We start from the raw sequence: 17,879 nt of genomic DNA on the forward strand, positions 1-17,879 counted from the left end.
GGCCTTGACATGGTCATAAAATATGTTTCCTTTAAAGGAAGAATTTATAGAAAAGCCATGTTCATGTTGAATGATTTTAGGATTGATTTGTCTTTTATACATTTCTTTCTAATTGGGTTTTTGTTTTTACATTGCAAAAGAAGTAGATTCTGGCTATAAAGTCCAAACTATCACTGGGGACAATGAAATTCACAAAGTCATTTGTTGTGACAAAATAGTTTATCAGTCATAGTTAAAGCTATCCAGGAGTTCTTAAAATAAGCCCAAAATACTTAAGATACTCAGATAGCAAATGTACTCTTATACATCAAAAGTCAAAAACATTTAGGAGATCATGTATTTAGGAGTCCATGTATGGACTCAATAAAACACTTGAAAATATTTTGTCTTATAGTCACACATTTTATTACAAATTTATTTTGTACCCAATAGAAAAGCAAGTTTGAAATCTATTTACAAGAACTATATACATTTACATATATTACATACAGTTAATGAATTTAAAGAAAAATGGGCAGAGAAACAATATATATGAAAGAATATGCCACTGTACATGGTTTATTATCAAGGTTCTTAGTGTTACTGAATCTTTATTGTAGTAATAAATACAATTCTATATTTACACATCTTATAAAACATCTCATAAATGTATTTTTTTCAATTCCAAGTTAAAACATCTGATCAAAATAAACATGCTTATATAAAAATACATTTACCTAATAGTCTTTTGGTTTGGATTTATTGAAGCTAATGTAGTATAACAGAAGTTACGAATTAATCCTTTGACCTTTAGTATTTAATAATTTGCCTCTTATAATACCTAACACATATTAAACATGGAATAAGCAGAGAAGTCATGTTCTTGACATCAAGTGGGTTGACCCAAAGACAACATAGCTAAAACCAAGCCAAATAAACAGGAGAATATGTTACCAAGTTTCTGGTGAGCCAAAACTGGTTTCAGACACTTGCCAAAGCTACTAGAGATACATGTGAGAAGCTATGTCAGTGGATTTAATTTATGTTGTGCCTGCATTTGATTATTACCTTATGATACACATCAGTGTGAATCAAGTGATAAAACCTCCTGTGAAAAATGTGTACTCAACCAAGGTAAAAAAATCCCAGGTTGCTTTCCATCTTTTCTAAATATATCCATTGCCAGCAATGGACTTTTCTTCTCATCTCGGGGCACCAAGGAGTTAAAATGAATTAGAGAAATCAGACCTTGTCTGTACCTGATTGCTTTCATAGTAATTTAAGAATTTAAGTTCATTTTCCTTTCAGAATATTTGTAAGCAATTTTATTCCACTGAGGGTAGAATCATCTAGTGCTGATTCATAAAATCTAGCATCTCTAAAAATGATGTGAACATGAATGAATGAGTAGTACCTTATGTTATCCATTCATGGGGGGATTAGTGACCTGGAAGGATCTTTTCTGGGAAAAGTGAAGCAGTACTAAAACATCTCCACATGGTCATTAAGATGAAATCCTATTGGTCACAACCATTACTTAGTAATGTAGGCTATTTAAAATTCTTATTCTCCTGATATCTCCAGGCATATTTTAAGGGATTTTCTGGTTTAAAACCTCTTTTGTAAGCAAGTGAGTTGAAAAAGAATTCAATTGAAATCATGGAGAATTTTTTGGATATTTCAATCTGCTTTTTAAATATATACGTAGTTTAGGCTTACCAGAAAAGTAGGACTATCTACCATAGCTGAACAAATTATATAAGCAGCATTTATACTGATTTTTCACTCTCTAGTATCAACAATTATCAGCTTTTTGACACAGAGATTTAAAAAAAAAAAATCGAATTTCAACTCAGTTCTTTTTGGTTCCTGCTCTGATGTACTCAACCTCATATTTTTGGGTTTTCAACTTTTGACAACTTTTTCTCAAATATTAATTAGAGACACGGGACAAATGCCACAGATGAAAGATGACAGCTTTCAGTCATCGGATAAGCTGGTGGTGACCCAGAACTGGAAGGTAGGTCGTAGGCTATGCTGGCACTGGCGAAGGTCACCAAGGCTTGGGTTGAGTCACAGGACTGTTTCTCCACATCGTCAGAGTTAATAGACATCAGGCTTGTGTGTTTCGATCTTGTCCAGAAGTGGGTTTGCTTTCCCAGGCTCCCCAGATCCTCCTTAAAATGGGGATTGAAAAGGATGTAGAGAAGGGGATTGAGGCAGGCAGGAAGGGGGACGATCACCAGGAGGATGAACTTAATGACTTCCGGGCTGATGAAGGTGAGGTTCAGTAAAGAGGAGAAGGACAAGAAAGCCACGGGACAGTGCAGGATGCAGTTGGTGAAGAGCAGCAGGGCCACGTGTTTCACCATGGAGCAGTCCCACATGCTCTCCAGGTCTCCCTTTTCCAAGTGACAGTAGAGCCTGGTGTAGGCAACGGTCATCACGAGGAAGCAGAGCGAATTCAGCAAGACGAGGGCCACCATGTAGCCGGTAGCACGCGGCTCCCCGAAGGGCAGCGGCAGGCAGAGCGGGGAGGCGCTGTACTCGCTGCCTCCCAGCAGGGGCACGGCGGCCACGGTCCCCGCCAGCAGTGCGCAGAGCGCGAGGGTCGCTCTCAGGCTGGGGAAGGGAGCTTGCGTTTCGAATTTTGCTGAGCATTTCACCGACCACCCACGCTCCAGGGCTGCCAGGGTGAGCAGGAAAACTGAAGATTCCGAAGCAAAAATGGACAAAAAGCCGACGACCTGGCAGCCGACCGCCTGCTCCCACCAGGCACCGTGTTGCGCAAAGCTGCCGAAAGTGAAGGCGTCCACGCCAGCCAGCACTGCACTGGATACCCCCATGAGCATGTTGACCGCGGCTATTAACCCGATTAACAGTTTTATGGAGGATATGTACACTGCCGCTCTGAACACTGTGGAGGTCACCAAGGCGTTACACGTGAGTGCCAAAACCGCTATGGTCCACACTCCAATTCGGATCAGCCAGCTACCGAACAGGTATTCACAAAGTTTGAAAGGGCCTAGAAGTACAAAGAAGAGACAGATGGGTGTCAAATGAGGGTTCACGACTTTTGCCACACTCCCCTTTTGGTTTCTTTTATCGGGACACCAAGAGATACAAGCCAATAACAGCCCTGGGAACACACTGTTCTCTTGTGGCACTGTTCTCTTTTTTCCACTTTATTAAGTGGAAAAAAAAAGTGAAAGTGTTAGTGGCTGAGTTGAGTCTGACCCCATGGACTGTAGCCCACCAGGCTCCTCTGTCGGGGGAATCCTTCAGGCAAGAATACTGGAGTGGGTAGCCATTCCCTTCCAGGGGATCTTCCTGACCCAGGGATCGAACCAGGGTCTCCGTTGCAGGCAGATTCTTTGCCTTCTGAGCCACCAGGGAATCCCCTTCATTAAACCATTATTTAATGTAAAGATGAGTATACCAGGTGCCCAGGTTTTCAACCTATACCCAGAGAGTTTTTATATTACTGGATTCTGGCTCCCCAAATATAGCGGTGTGGGGGCCAGGTAACAAACCAGATCTCCTGGACTTTTTATTATTAATATATTTTTTCTAGAATGTTTCAAAAAGGTTCTGTAAACAGGGAAGCAGAATCCTAGGGAAACACTCTGTGATTTTAGAAGAGGAAGTGTGAGTCGTATGCATTTCATGAAAATGTCATCTTAGGTTTAGACTGACATTTGCTGTTTAGGAGCAAAGAACCATCAAACTGTTGAAAGTAAAATATCAACCCTCCTCTGCTGTCTTCCTACTCCCCCCAACTGGATTATCCTATTTCAGAGAAAGGGACTAACAATGAAGTAATTAACATACATAGGTATTTTTACTTATCTCTAAAACTATTATTTGCTTTAACCAAATAGGTTCTCTTTAGAGAGAACCTAAGAAACCACTGTCAAAAATCAGTGATTACATGAAGCAAGACTGTTGCATACCAGTTCAGGCTAAAGAGCTAATATTATTTTAAAAATTACATATACCTCTAACTACATGATTGGTTCTTTAATTTCCATTAATCTGAATCAGAAGTCTCCTATAAAAATCCTGTTTATGACTGGAGACCAACTCTAGGAAATGAACATTTGTATTTTAAATGTCTGCATGAGGTGGGATATTGATGAGCTGCTAAGATGGCACAGATTTTGCCTGGAGGTGTAGCTGAATGTCACTGACGGACGGCTTCAGAGTTAAGGGTGGGTACCGCTCCTGAGGCTATTGGGACATCTTTCTCACCTGGGGAAGGTGAGCACCGCACTGGATGAAGGGCTCTCAGGTCTTCCTCAAAGTCAAGTAGGAAATCTTCAAGATCACGCTCATCTGCAGGAATGAGAAATTCTGGAATGATTAGTTCTGTCTGTCTTTAGAGGGACCAACTCCCAGAGAGGAGAGGCCTGGATTGCCCTGGAGACAAGAAATGTCACAGAGGAAACTGAAGGGCAAACATCCCACTTCTCCCTGGGCTTTCTCTCAAGTCTATGATGTAGTTGCTTTGGGATGTTCCACTCAAGCTACTGTTTGACAACTATCCCGGCAGAACTGGGGACGAGGGATGGTAACCAACCCTGGATTCCTTGTCATAATGTTGGAGCTCTCTCATTCTGTTCTTGTTCCCTGCAGCTCACTACGGTCCTGAATCGCTCTGACCTAAATTAGAGAGAGAGCGTGGGTCTCTGCATTCAGTGGAAGAACCACTTTATCCAGTGTTCTAACGCTTAGATGGCTACAGTGCACATGTTCTGAACTGTGTTCTCTGAATACAAGAGGGAGAATTAGTAAGTTTCCATCTTTCTGGGGTATTCTGCTAAACAGAGGACGAAGCACATAACTGCTCGGTGCTTGGGTTAGCTACCCGTGAAACAGGAGTTTTTTAAAATCTAACATACTTTCCCTGAGACACTGATTTAATTGGTCTGGTATGGGGTTCGGGCATCAGTGTTTTTAAAAAACTTTTGTGTGATTCCAATAGACAGCCCAGGATTGGGAATCACAGTCTCTGAAAATAAACTCCATGAAGAACCTCCTCTCTCTTGTTCATTGTGTGCCTCTAGGACCTAGAACAGTGCCTGGCGCATTTTAGACATTCTAATTGTTTTTTGTTTTTTTTTTTATTTGAGGGGGAGAAGGGGTTGGTGAATAAATATACTAGAAATTAGGGTGAATGAGGCAGGAAAAGCAAAAATGAAAGCAAGAACGAGAGCAAGACACACGCTATAGCCTGAAACAAAAAAGCCAAGGGCTGGAATACCTGCTCCTTAATCGGATACATGTGCAGGAAGCCAAGTCAACAAAATGTGCAGACAGAACAAAGCATACTTACTTGGGAATCAACAAATCATTAACCCCCAGAGGAAGAAAAGCCAGTCTGTTTAGACTCTGTGCAAACTTGCAAGGTTGGCAAGAAAAGGAAAGCACCCGCTTGTTACCACAGGTGTGGTTTGAGGTGCATTGTTGTCTATTTAAGTCAGGTCTTACTTCAAGGAAAGCCAAGTGCTTTACAGACATTATCTCATTTCACTTTCCTGACATAGCCTTGTGGGGGGTAGGAGGTGAGAATGTTTTAGGATTAATTGGGTAAGAAGTTGGATTCCTAAGCTCTTCTGCTGAGATATGGAGGCACCGAAAATGTCTATATCCTCCGCTCTACTCGGGTTTAAGAATAAAAATATTTATCTTCTGGAGTAAAAAGCTCAGAAGCATGTTTGAAAAAGGTATCCACAGGGATGAGACCCTCTTAAAAGTTTATGAAAGTACTCATAATCAGTGTTAATATTTGCCCCAGAGGATACTGTATGCTAAAAGGGATCTAATGATAAGCATGAAGAATTCACTTACAGAAAATATGACATTTCAGACTGAGTCCTAAAGGAGTTTTCTCTTTCTCTGAGACTCTTTAAAAAGTAGGATTGATTCTCAGCTTGCTGGGGTGATTATATGGAGGCTTGTCTGGAGTTCAGATGATCTGTTTGATGACTTTTTCAGGCGCCTTTCTGACACAGGTTTGTCAGTGACACAGCTGATCTTACCTTGAACTTGAAATACTCCAGCATCTTTTTTATGAAGGTCTTCTGCGCTGCTGTTGTCTCCTTTACTCCACTGATGAGAAATTTTATAGACATTCTCACACAGTCCAAATGCACAGCACTGATATGCATAAGGCATTTCTATAACCCTTTGAATGAACAAAACCAAACAAAAACACACACTTAAAGAAACAGATTGCTAAATATAGTGCTCTTCTTTCATTTAATGCTTCTGCCTGTGGGTTTTAGCCTTAATAAATAGTCTAAATTATTAACTATGTGCATAAAGATGTTGGTTACAGTGCTATTCATAATAACAATGGAGTTAGAAATTATTGTCATGAAATGTTGATAGTTACTGAGGTTCAATGGATATATTATTTTCTCTACTTTTGTGCTTGAAAATTTCCATAATAAAAACATAAAAAAAAAAAAGGATCGCTGGGGAAATTGTAGCACTGTTAAGTAGTATTTATAGTATCATATAGTGTTAAGTGACAAAAATGTGATATAAATTTGTATACATACTGTGGTGTAACAATTAAAAATACATTGGAAACCAAATCTGGAAGGAAATAGCAAAATGTTTTTAGAGGTATTTATAGACTTTTTTCCTTTCTTTTATTTATAAACTCTGTTTTGGGGTTTTAAAATTATATGAAAAGTACTATGGTTTAATATATACAGAGAATATACATGTATATTCTCTCTATATATTATATATATTCCCTTGGTGGCTCAGTGGTAAAGAATATAAAATTTTTCAAGGGACTTCTTTATTGATAATAAGTGTGACAGGTTTTAAAGAGCATTACTTCTTCAAACAAATATTAATTTAATAGATTTTATGAGAACATATACATAAGCAAGATGAATTTTGAAATGTCAACAGGAGTACAATTATGTTATAATGTTATTTAATTACATGTTTTAGTTTCTATCTCATGGATCAATGGTTTTCAAACTCTTTCTATGAACTCTATGTTCCAGGAGGCATCTTAGAGAAACAAAGGAAATGTGGTCAGGAAGACACATTCTCCTACTCCAAGGTTTGTCCTAACAATGCCCCAGGGGTGGGGGACATGAAGGCATGAAATGCAATTCAAAAGAGTCCCATAAATTTTGAAAACCACTATAACACGTCTATTATTTCACATGACCACAAATGTATCTTATTAGCTTTAATGACAAACTCACTTGAGTTCTGGAAAGTTTTCAGATGATATCAAGCTCTGTAAAGCATGATTTCCTGTTAATTTTAAGTGAGTTAAACCATGTAACCCAGTTACAGGAATAGACGACAGGCGGTTGGATGAGAGGTCCCTGCAAAACATCAAACAACAATTGGCTTTTAGTCTGTGTTAGCATATAACGATTACATTAAAAAAGCAACCTCAAGATTATTAAACTGCTCCATAAAACCTCTAAGCAGGGTCCTTACTCTTAATGGTAAAAGGAACCATTTTGGTTTTAGCTCCTGACAACTTTTCTATCTGCAATCAGAATTGCAGAAAGAAAAATGTTTTAATCATATCCAAATTGTAATTTCTACATTGAGCTTGATTTTGGCAGATGTGACGTGCTGCGTGCTAAGTCATGACCGACACTTTTGCGATGCTACGGACTGTAGCCTGCCAGGCTCCCCTGTCCATGGGATTCTCCAGGCAAGGATACTGGAGTGGTTGCCATGCCTCAATTTTGCCAGGGGGCGGGGTGGGGTGCGGTGGGGGGGACATCTAAAATCTAGTGGGAGGTGCTACATCTAATTTGAAAACATTGTTTGCGTTTTATTTTCTTCCTCCTCTCTTTAACTTCTGTCTGACCCAGTTCCTTCTTTCTCTCTGAGACGGGAGTGGAGAAGAGGAAGAAGCAAGGGGTGGGAAGGGAGGATAAAAATGGACAGGAAGATTTTCTGTTAGTCAATATGGTAAACTGTGAAATGAAAGCCCTTTAGAAATGAACTGATGTCTTATTCCATTCCACCTGATAGCCTGCAAAAATGGAAAATTTCACCTCAATAACCAGAACCAGCTGTCACCCAGATCTTCAATTATAAGGATCCACATGGCCTTGGAGGGGCAGGGAGCAGGATTGCTCCTTTCTGGTTTGATCCAACTCTAGTGTGGAGGACACTGAGGACTCAGCATTCTGTGCCCAGGCTTTTCCAGCAAAACCAACATTCATTTTTGATTACTCAGATACTGCCCAATTATCAAAAAACATGCCATAAACAAGTCATGAAATACTCACAGCTTTCGTAGAGATGGCAAGGTGGAAAATGCATTAGGGTCAATAATTGCAATTTTGTTCCAAGCTAAATTCCTATTAAAAAAAAAAAGGCAAGTGAGAAGATTATATAAAAGAATAAAAGAAGACCTTGTGAAGTTTTACCATATATATTCATTCTTCTAACGAAATTTAACTTCCATTCAGGACACGGACAATTAACTTTATCAAATCATCCTTCAGATGCATGTATGGATAGTATAAGATGATTAAAGAGAGAATTTTAAAGCAACCTTGTTTATTAAATCAATCCAGGAAAATCACTCAGATGGATATTTTAGTTTTTATTCTTTTCTTGATAAAAAGTTGAGTTTAACATGGTTGTAAAATTTTATTAAGGCATTTCTAAGATGAGTGGGGGTTGGGGAGTTGGGAGAGACAGGAACTTCTGAAGCTCTTCTGATGGGCAAGTAAATTTTAAGTTATAAAATGTTCCCAGATACATAATGAAACCCAAAAAGAATTTGTGTATATTTTCCAGCATGTCAGACCTTAAGAGAAACACAGAGATACTTTCAAAAACATTCCCAGTAAAGAGAATGGACATTTAAATTCTTAACTGGAACGGTAGGGAGGGAGGAGGGAGGAGGGTTCAGGGTGGGGAACACATGTATACCTGTGGCGGATTCATTTTGATATTTGGCAAAACTAATACAATTATGTAAAGTTTTAAAAATAAAATAAAATTAAAAAAAAAAAGGATACACGCAAAAAATAAATAAATAAATAAATAAATTCTTAACTGGGAAATGAAGAAAAAAGGGGCTAATATATGTTAGAAGTATAATTCTTTAATAACAAAGCCTATAATTTATTGAGAAATTCACTGGCCCCTCTCCTCCATACCTATGTGTAACAACATGTAGGTAATTTACAAGAATAGGAACTTCCACATTTTTAAAAAAGAGCAAGGAACTTAAAATTTGTATTTTTAAAATTCATGACTCAAAAGGGGAGCTAAAGCGTAGGCATTTGAGGAAACTGAAAATGACCACTGTCAACTTTTCGCTAATGCAAAGTAATTTATTCATAGTGTCGGGCCCCTAAGTTACCTAGGATAAATGGTATTCACAGAACATTTACATTCTTGTTTGAAAGTCCCCCCCAAGCTGGGGGAAACTGGAAAGCTTTTTTTTTTTAATTGGAGGATAATTGGTTTACAATATTGCGTTAGCTTCTGCCATACATCAACATGAACCAGCCACAGGTAAGCATGTATTCCCTTCCTCTTGAACCCTCCTCCCACCTCCCACCCTACCCCACACCTCTAGGGTGTCACAGAGCTCTGCTTTACACTCCCTACATCATACAGTAAATTCCCACTGGCTACCTATTTTACATATGCTAATGTATATGTTTCAATGTTACTCTTTCAAATTGTCCCCCATCTCCTTCCCTCACTGTGTCCATATATCTGTTCTCTATGTCTGCATCTCCATTGCTGCCTTGCAGATAGGTACATCAGACCTGTCTTTTTAAATTCCATATATGTGAATCAATATACAATATTTGCTTTTCTTTCTGACTTACTTCATTCTGTATAATAGGCTCTAGGTTCATCCACCTCATTCAGTTCAGTCCAGTCATTCAGTTGTGTCTGACTCTTTGCAACCCCATGGACTGCAGCATGCCAGGCCTCCCTGTCCATCACCAACTCTCGGAGCTTGCTCAAACTGATGCCCATCGAGTCGGTGATGCCATCCAACCATCTCATCTTCTGTTGTCCCCTTCTCCTCCCGATTCAACCTTTCCCAGCATCAGGATCTTTTCCAGTGAGTCGGTTCTTCACATCAGGTGGCCAAAGTGCCAGAGCTTCAGCTTCAGCATCAGTCCTTCCAATGAATATTCAGGACTGATTTCCTTTAGGATGGAAAGCTTGGATCTCCTTGCAGTCCAAGGGACTCTCAAGAGTCTTCTCCAACACCACAGTTCAAAAGCATCAGTTCTTCGATGCTCAGCTTTCTTTATAATCCAATTCTCACATCCATACATGACTACTGGAAAAACCATAGCGTTGACTAGATGGACCTTTGTTGGCAAAGTAATGTCTCTGGTTTTTAATATGCTGTCTAGGTTGGTCATAGCTTTTCTTCCAAGGAGCAAACATCTTTTAATCTCATGGCTGCAGTCACCATCTGCAGTGATTTTGGAGCCCCCCACAATAAAGTCTTTCACTGTTTTCCATTGTTTCCCCATCTATTTGGCATGAAGTGATGGGACCGGATGCCATGATCTTAGTTTTTGAATGTTGAGTTTTAAGCCAACTTTTTCACTCTCCCTTTCACTTTCATCGAGGCTCTTTAGTTCTTCCTCGCTTTCTACCATAAAGGTGGTGTCATCTGCGTATCTGAGTTTATTGATATTTCTCCCAGCAATCTTGATTCCAGCTTGTGTTTCTTCCAGCCAAGCGTTTCTCATGATGTGCTCTGCATATAAGTTAAATAAGCAGGGTGACAATATACAGCCTTGACGTACTCCTTTTCCTATTTGGAACCAGTCTGTTGTTCCATGTCCAGTTCTAACTGTTGCTTCTTGATCTGCATACAGATTTCTCAGAAGGCAGGTCAGGTGGTCTGGTATTCCCATCTCTTTAAGAATTTTCCACAGTTTGCTGTGATTCACAGTCAATGAAGCAGAAGTAGATGTTTTTTCTGGAACTCTCTTGCTTTTTTGATGATCCAACAGATGTTGGCAATTTGATCTCTGGTTCCTCTGCCTTTTCTAAATCCAGCTTGAACATCTGGAAGTTCATGGTTTACACACTGAAACCTGGCTTGGAGAATTTTGAGCATTACTTTGCTAGTATGTGAGATGAGTGCAATTGTGCAGTAGTTTGAGACTTCTTTGGCATTGCCTTTCTTTGGGGTTGGAATGAAAACTGACCTTTTCCAGTCCTGTGGCCACTGCTGAGTTTTCCAAACTTGCTGGCATATTGAGTGCAGCACTTATATACTCAGAGGACAGTAATTCCATTCCTAGTCATGAACCTGTGCACCCAACGGGCTGCACAGGTTGCACAGGAGGTTTCCTGTTGGGAGTCCTCCCAACAGGCCCAGGGAAGCCAGTTCTCCTCTCTTGCCCTGATCTCTCAGGTCACACCTTCAAGGCTCCCTGAGGTTCTCTGTTGGATTCCCAGTGGAAGTCCCTGGAGGAGAGCGGTCGGGGGCTTGTGGTCTGCTCCTCGGTTTTGGAATCTTGGCACAGCTGTGCACTTTCTCAACCATGGCACCCCCTGTCTGTGCCTCAGGGCTTCCTGGGTTTTGGAAACACACTTCATTCCTCCCTGTCTCTTCAGCCCCCGTCTCCGTCATGCTGCTGGTTTCTACACGCCCGTCCCTTGCTTGCCAATACCTGTGTAGGTGTCCCTCCGTTTGGGCCATCAGGGCATTTGATTCTGTGAGCACTGACTCTGTGAGAACTCTCACTTATATAACCCTAAAAGCATGTGTGCTTGTTCTAATAATGAGGACAGCAACAGCAACTCTGCCACGTATTTACCACGTGCCAGGTATGGTCACCAGCTTCTTTACACATGAAATCTCATAACCCTCAGCACAACCTGATAAAGTAAGTATTATCATTAGCCCCATTTTACTGGTGAGAAATAAAACACAGAGTATTAAGTGACTTGCTCCAAGTCACAGAGTACTCAGCAGCTGAGATTCAAATCTAAGTAAACTGGCTCCAGAGTCCCAGTATTTGGCACAGAACTTGTTTGGAATTCTTAAACTATTGGGTTGGCTAAAATGTTTGTTCGGGTTTTTCTATCAGTTCAGTTCAGTCGCTCAGTCGTGTCCGACTCTTTGCGACCCCATGAATCACAGCACGCCAGGCCTCCCTGTCCATCACCAGCTACCGGAATTTACTCAAAGTCATGTGCATCGAGTCGATGATGTCATCCAGCCATCTCAGCCTCTGTCGTCCCCTTTTCCTCCTGCCCCCAATCCCTCCCAGCATCAGGGTCTTTTCCAATGAGTCAACTCTGCATGAGGTGGCCAAAGTATCGGAGTTTCAGCTTTAGCATCAGTCCTTCCAATGAACATCCAGGACTGATCTCCTTTAGAATGGACTGGTTGGATCTCCTTGCAGTCCAAGGGACTCTCAAGAGTCTTCTCCAACACCACAGTTCAAAAGCATCAATTCTTCGGTGCTCAGCTTTCTTCACAGTCCAACTCTCACATCCATACATGATCACTGGAAAAACCATAGCCTTGACTAGATGGACCTTTGTTGGCAAAGTAATGTCTCTGCTTTTGAATATGCTATCTAGGTTGGTCACAACTTTCCTTCCAAGGAGTAAGCATCTTTTAATTTCATGGCTGCAATCACTATCTGCAGTGATTTTGGAACCCCCCAAAATAAAGTCTGACACCGTTTCCACTGTTTCCCCATCTATTTGCCATGAAGTGATGGGACCAGATGCCATGATCTTAGTTTTCTGAATAAATAATGAGAGAAACCACTGCACTAGACCCTGGGGATAAGAAAATGAAGAAAATCCTTGTCATTTTCAGGTCAGGCATGGTCTACCTGATGGCAGTGCGGAGCGCGGAGTCCTGTTGCAGAGAATGTGCAAAGCACATCGGAGAGGAGCAGGTTCAAAGACAGGGGAGCTTGTGCTTATGGGACAGACAAGGGCACGTTGAGGGTGGGGATGAATGCAATGGGTGACAGGACCAGGAGAAACAGTGGCCCATGTGTCAGGTCCTGGGAGCTGATGGGTGAGAGCTGAAGGTATTCCAGTGGTTGGGATCAGGTTCTGAAGGGTGGTGCTGGGAAGCTTGGTTTTGGTATTAAAGACAGTAGGGGAATAAGAGAAGATTGTTGAGGCAGGGAAATGACATGAGTCAATTTCTGCTTAAGAAATATTTTCTTTGGAGAATGAGATGAATGGGTAGAGACTGATGGTAGAGAGGCTGGTTAGGAGGGTGAGGATGGTGACCCAGGAGAGTGAATCCATGGGTCTTTGGTGAAGAATATTTAAGTTCTATGCTTTTAGCAAATTTCAGTTATGCAATACAGTGTTATCAAATATCTCTTTGTTATTTAGTCACTAAGTCTTATCTGACTCTTTTTCGATGCCATGGACTGTAGCCCGCCAGGCTCCTCTGCCATTGGATTTTCCAGGCAAGAATACAGGAGTGGGTTGCCATTTCCTTTTCCAATTATTAAAACTATCAACTAAAAAAAAAGTTCTTTTTTACAAAAAAACTAACTTTTGGAAACAGCCAGAACTCCAACCTGGTGAATAAGGTGGGTAATAAAAGTAGGTAATGCATATTTTTGTTTGACATTTATTTTAAAAAGTAAAAGAAAGTCATTAGATGATTTTAGACCAAAGGTAAGGAAAGGGCAACACAATTAAATTCAGAGCAAGATGGTTTTCAAATTAAATTCTGGGGAGAAAGTGATTCTTAAAGGTGAATTTAAAATGTTTTGAGGAATGGTATTATTTTATGGGGGTATGGTCGCTTCAGTTCAGTTCAATTCAGTTCAGTTGCTCAGTCATGTCTGACTCTTTGGGATCCCATGAACTGTAGCACGCCAGGCTTCCTTGTCCATCACCAACTCCCGGAGTTTACTCAAACTCATGTCCATAGAGTCGGTGAGGCCATCCAATCATTTCTCATCCTCTGTCTTCCCCTTTTCCTCCTGCCTTCAATCTTTCCCAGCATCAGGGTCTTTTCTAATGAGTCGGTTCTTCACATCAGGTGGCCAAAGTACTGGAGTTTCAGCTTCAGCATCAGTCCTTCCAATGAATATTCAGGACTGATTTCCTGAATGGAAAATGGACTGGTAGGATGGACTGGTTGGATCTCCTTGCGGTCCAAGGGATTCTCAAGAGTCTTCTCCAACACCACAGTTCAAAAGCATCAGTTCTTTGGCACTCAGCTTTATAGTCCAGCTCTCGCATTCATACATGACTACTGGAAAAACTACAGGTTTGTCTAGACAGACCTTTGTTGGCAAAGTAATGTTTCTGCTTTTTAATATGCTGTCTAGGTTGGTCATAGCTTTTCTTCCAAGGAGCAAACATCTTTTAATCTCATGGCTGCAGTCACCATCTGCAGTGATTTTGGAGCCCCAAAAATAAAGTCTCTCACTGTTTTCCATTGTTTCCCCATCTATTTGGCATGAAGTGATGGGACCGGATGCCATGATCTTAGTTTTTGAATGTTGAGTTTTAAGCCAACTTTTTCACTCTCCTCTTTCACTTTCATCAAGAGGCTCTTTAGTTCTTCCTTGCTTTCTGCCATAGGGTGGTTTCAGATGACTCTGCATATCTGAGGTTATTGATATATCTTCTGGCAATCTTGATTTCATCTTGTGCTTCATCCAGCATTTCTCATGATGTACTCTGCATATAAATAAGCATGGTGACAATACACAGCCTTGATATACTTCTTTCCCTATTTGGAACCAGTCTGTTGTTCCATGTCCAGTTCTAACTGTTGCTTCTTGACCTGCTTACAGACTTCTCAGGAGGCAGGTAAGGGGGTCTGGTATTCCCATCTCCTTAAGAATTTTCCACAGTTTGTTATGATCCACACAGTTAAGGGCTTTGGCATAGTCAATAAAGCAGAAATAGATGTTTTTCTGGAACTCTCTTGCTTTTTCAAGGATCCAGCAGATGTTGGCAATTTGATCTCTGGTTCCTCTACCTTTTCTAAATCCAGCTTGAACATCTGGAAGTTCACAGTTCATGTACTATTGAAGCCTGGCTTGCAGAATTTTGAGCATTACTTTGCTAGTGTGTGAGATAAGTGCAATCGTGCAGTAGTTTGAGCATTCTTTGGCATTGCCTTTCTTTGGGATTGGATGAAAACTGACCTTTTCCAGTCTTGTGGCCACTGCTGAGTTTTCCAAATTTGCTGGCATATTGAGTGCAGCACCTTCACAGTATCATCTTTTAGGATTTGAAAATAGCTGAACTGAAATTCAGTCGCCTCCACTAGCTTTGTTTGTAGTGATGCTTGCTAAGGCCCATTTGACTTCGCATTCCAGGATGGCTGGCTCTAGGTAAGTGATCACCTAGATGGTCTCTTAAATGTTAAGAAAAACTTTAGGAAAGAAAAGGTTTATGTCCTGCAGTTTAAACATTACATACTGCCATCATTCATCAAAATGACATTGAAATCCAGTTTCGGGATGGAAAAGTTTAAACTTTTTTTAACTGTCTCACACACATAAAAAAATCTATTACTAAGTTTTTTTTTTTTTTTTTTAAACCTATAGTTAATATATGGTCTTTTCAATCATAGAATGGAATTTAATATTTACAAATCTTAGTCACCTGAGCAACAGAAGCATTTTCTAGGACAGTTGTGCTCAAACCCTTGTGTACTTGTTAAAATGTAGACTCCCAGGCCCCACTCCAGAGGGTCTAACTCTTGAGGCAGGTGAGAGCCTGGACTCTGAATTTTTTTACAGTCACCTCCAGGTGACTCTTATGCACTCAGAGAGACTTGCACTGAAAAACTGTTTGACCAGGAAAGAAAAACAGGCAGGAAGAACTGTGTGGTCACCTTGTTTTTGCATGCCAAACGATCTCTGCCAGTTCCTGGATGAGAATAGAATCACATTTTGCAGGCTATTTAATAGCTTGGCCTCCTTCCTCTTTATCTAAGTCTCATGTCTGCTGACCGGCAAAGAGCTGACTGCAAATTTACTACTTTTGAACTTGTTCCTGGAAATGATCCTGAGCAAAATATTTGCCTTCTTATGGCAGATACACATACAAAGGCCCAACAGTACATGCATACATTGAAAAGGAACTGTTAGAGGAAGACCCAAAAGAGATAAAAACTGCTCTATGATGGGGAAAGTTCTGGGAGGCAGTACTCACAGAGATCGGAGGCTGAACAACTGCTGGAAAGTGTCAGCTTGAATTTCATAGATTTCATTATGTCGCAGGTCTCTGAAATGACAGGTTCCAGAGATTGACTTCAGAGTCATCGGTTTCAAAGATAAGTCTTCAGAGAAATTTTACAAGTGATTACCTTCCCTCAATCAAGGAACACGCGAACTACGACTGCCAAGTGACCACTGAAAAAAATTTCTTTTTGTTTTAAAAAGAACAGGACAATTTATACACTTAAATAGTATTGCCTCTCTTTCAAACAAATACTTATTATTCCTTTGGGTGAGCATGCTCAGTTGCTTCAGTCGTGTCTGACTCTGTGAGACTCTAGACTGTAGCCCACCAGGCTCCTCTGTCCATGGAATTCTCCAGGCAAGAATACTGGAGTGGCTTGCCATGTCCTCATCCAGGGGATCTTGCAGACCCAGGGATCAAACCCGAGTGTCCTGTATTGCAGGTGGATTCTTTACTGCTGAGCCTAGAGCTACATTCCCAATGCAGCATCGTTCAAACAATTTGAGGATGCCTTTCCAGGTTCTGCCTTCTGAGCCTTTCTTATATTCTTTGAGGGTCTTCAGGAGGGTCAAATGTTTATCTTCCAAAGATGGCTTTTTCCCCCTCCCTTAATTGCCCAAAGGCATTCAGAGAAAAATTAAGTGGCAAAGGATAGATGGTTAATATTGTTTTGATCAAAACCAAAGCATGACTCAAAAAGGCTGATGTCTAATGCAGGAGGCAATTTTAAGAGAGGAATTCTAAAATATTTTATGCAGAAGTTGCATCCGTAGCACCTGAAATAAGACAAATATGGAATCTCCTTTGAAGGTGATTATCGTGAAGCAAACATACCAATAAACTCAAGTTTCTCAGTTTTCAAAATTAATGCCATACATATGAGTTTCACTTGTGTTCAGGAAAAAAAAGATATTAATGCCACTCATTGAAGGTATAAGTTTAGAAAAAATCCACAGCTTAAACAAACCCAATTCATTACTATACCAGGTTAGAGAGAAAAAACTATAATAAATGCTTTGCTTATAGTGTAATGTATGGTAAAATAATATTATCTATGTTTCCCAACTTTACAGCCATCCTATGCAGTCATGTGTGCAAGAAGGGCAAGCTTCACGTGTCTCCCCAGTGAACCACAGGGTAAGCAAACCAACGACCCCTGGAAATGTGAGTTTTGGCTCTTGGTTTTCACTTGGTGACTTAGAGACTCTTACAGACATACATTTTCTGAAGCTTTTGGCAGACTGAAAAACTGGGTAAATCTTCTAGCAGGTTGTAAGAAAGGTCTCTGAAAAACAGAAGGTACAAAAGGGAAAAATCTGTTACATATTAGTCGTCAGGAAATATGCTTTTCTCTCCCTTTCCCTTCACGATGATCCAGCTCCCAAAGGCAGACTCTGAACGTTTCCCCAGCCCTGACATGGAGCAGGTAGTCATAGGCATTATTGGATTAAGCAGGAGATTCAGATGTCAACTGAAATGTAACTTGTTATACTTCTTTAATTGATTTAAATAATTTACTTAATGAATTTATTTATATTTTGTTAGTGATGATCTACAATGTTCTAGCTATTATCTTACAGAAACGAGTACAAATTAAGTTAAATAATTGTGCCTCTGTTTCTAAGAGCTGCTATATCTCTACAGCTAAGAGAATGACTGTTGGTTCTTTTCTAATCAACGGAAAAAAAAAAATCCCATCA

General features: G+C 40.4%; 1 protein-coding gene and 1 long non-coding RNA gene across 2 annotated transcripts in view; one reads left to right on the forward strand and one right to left on the reverse strand.

Moving 5' to 3' along the window:
• Positions 1-391: 391 nt before the first annotated feature.
• LGR5 (leucine rich repeat containing G protein-coupled receptor 5) overlaps positions 392-17,879 on the reverse strand; it is a 129,903-nt gene continuing 112,415 nt past the window's right edge. The window contains exons 12-18 of the mRNA XM_055587584.1: positions 17,399-17,464; positions 16,150-16,221; positions 8,268-8,339; positions 7,215-7,340; positions 6,021-6,166; positions 4,231-4,314; positions 392-3,004 (exon numbers count right to left, since the gene is read on the reverse strand). Coding sequence (XP_055443559.1) covers positions 1,917-3,004; positions 4,231-4,314; positions 6,021-6,166; positions 7,215-7,340; positions 8,268-8,339; positions 16,150-16,221; positions 17,399-17,464 — 1,654 coding nt within the window. The 3' untranslated portion in view covers positions 392-1,916. The remainder of the gene's footprint in view (positions 3,005-4,230; positions 4,315-6,020; positions 6,167-7,214; positions 7,341-8,267; positions 8,340-16,149; positions 16,222-17,398; positions 17,465-17,879) is intronic.
• LOC129657430 (uncharacterized) overlaps positions 2,866-17,879 on the forward strand; it is a 28,178-nt gene continuing 13,164 nt past the window's right edge. Inside the window, exons 1-3 of the long non-coding RNA XR_008716718.1 lie at positions 2,866-2,981; positions 7,008-7,066; positions 17,253-17,316. This is a non-coding gene — a long non-coding RNA (uncharacterized LOC129657430). The remainder of the gene's footprint in view (positions 2,982-7,007; positions 7,067-17,252; positions 17,317-17,879) is intronic.

Source organism: Bubalus kerabau, chromosome 1 (genome assembly GCF_029407905.1).
Source record: "Bubalus kerabau isolate K-KA32 ecotype Philippines breed swamp buffalo chromosome 1, PCC_UOA_SB_1v2, whole genome shotgun sequence".
Taxonomy (NCBI): Eukaryota; Metazoa; Chordata; class Mammalia; order Artiodactyla; family Bovidae; genus Bubalus; species Bubalus kerabau.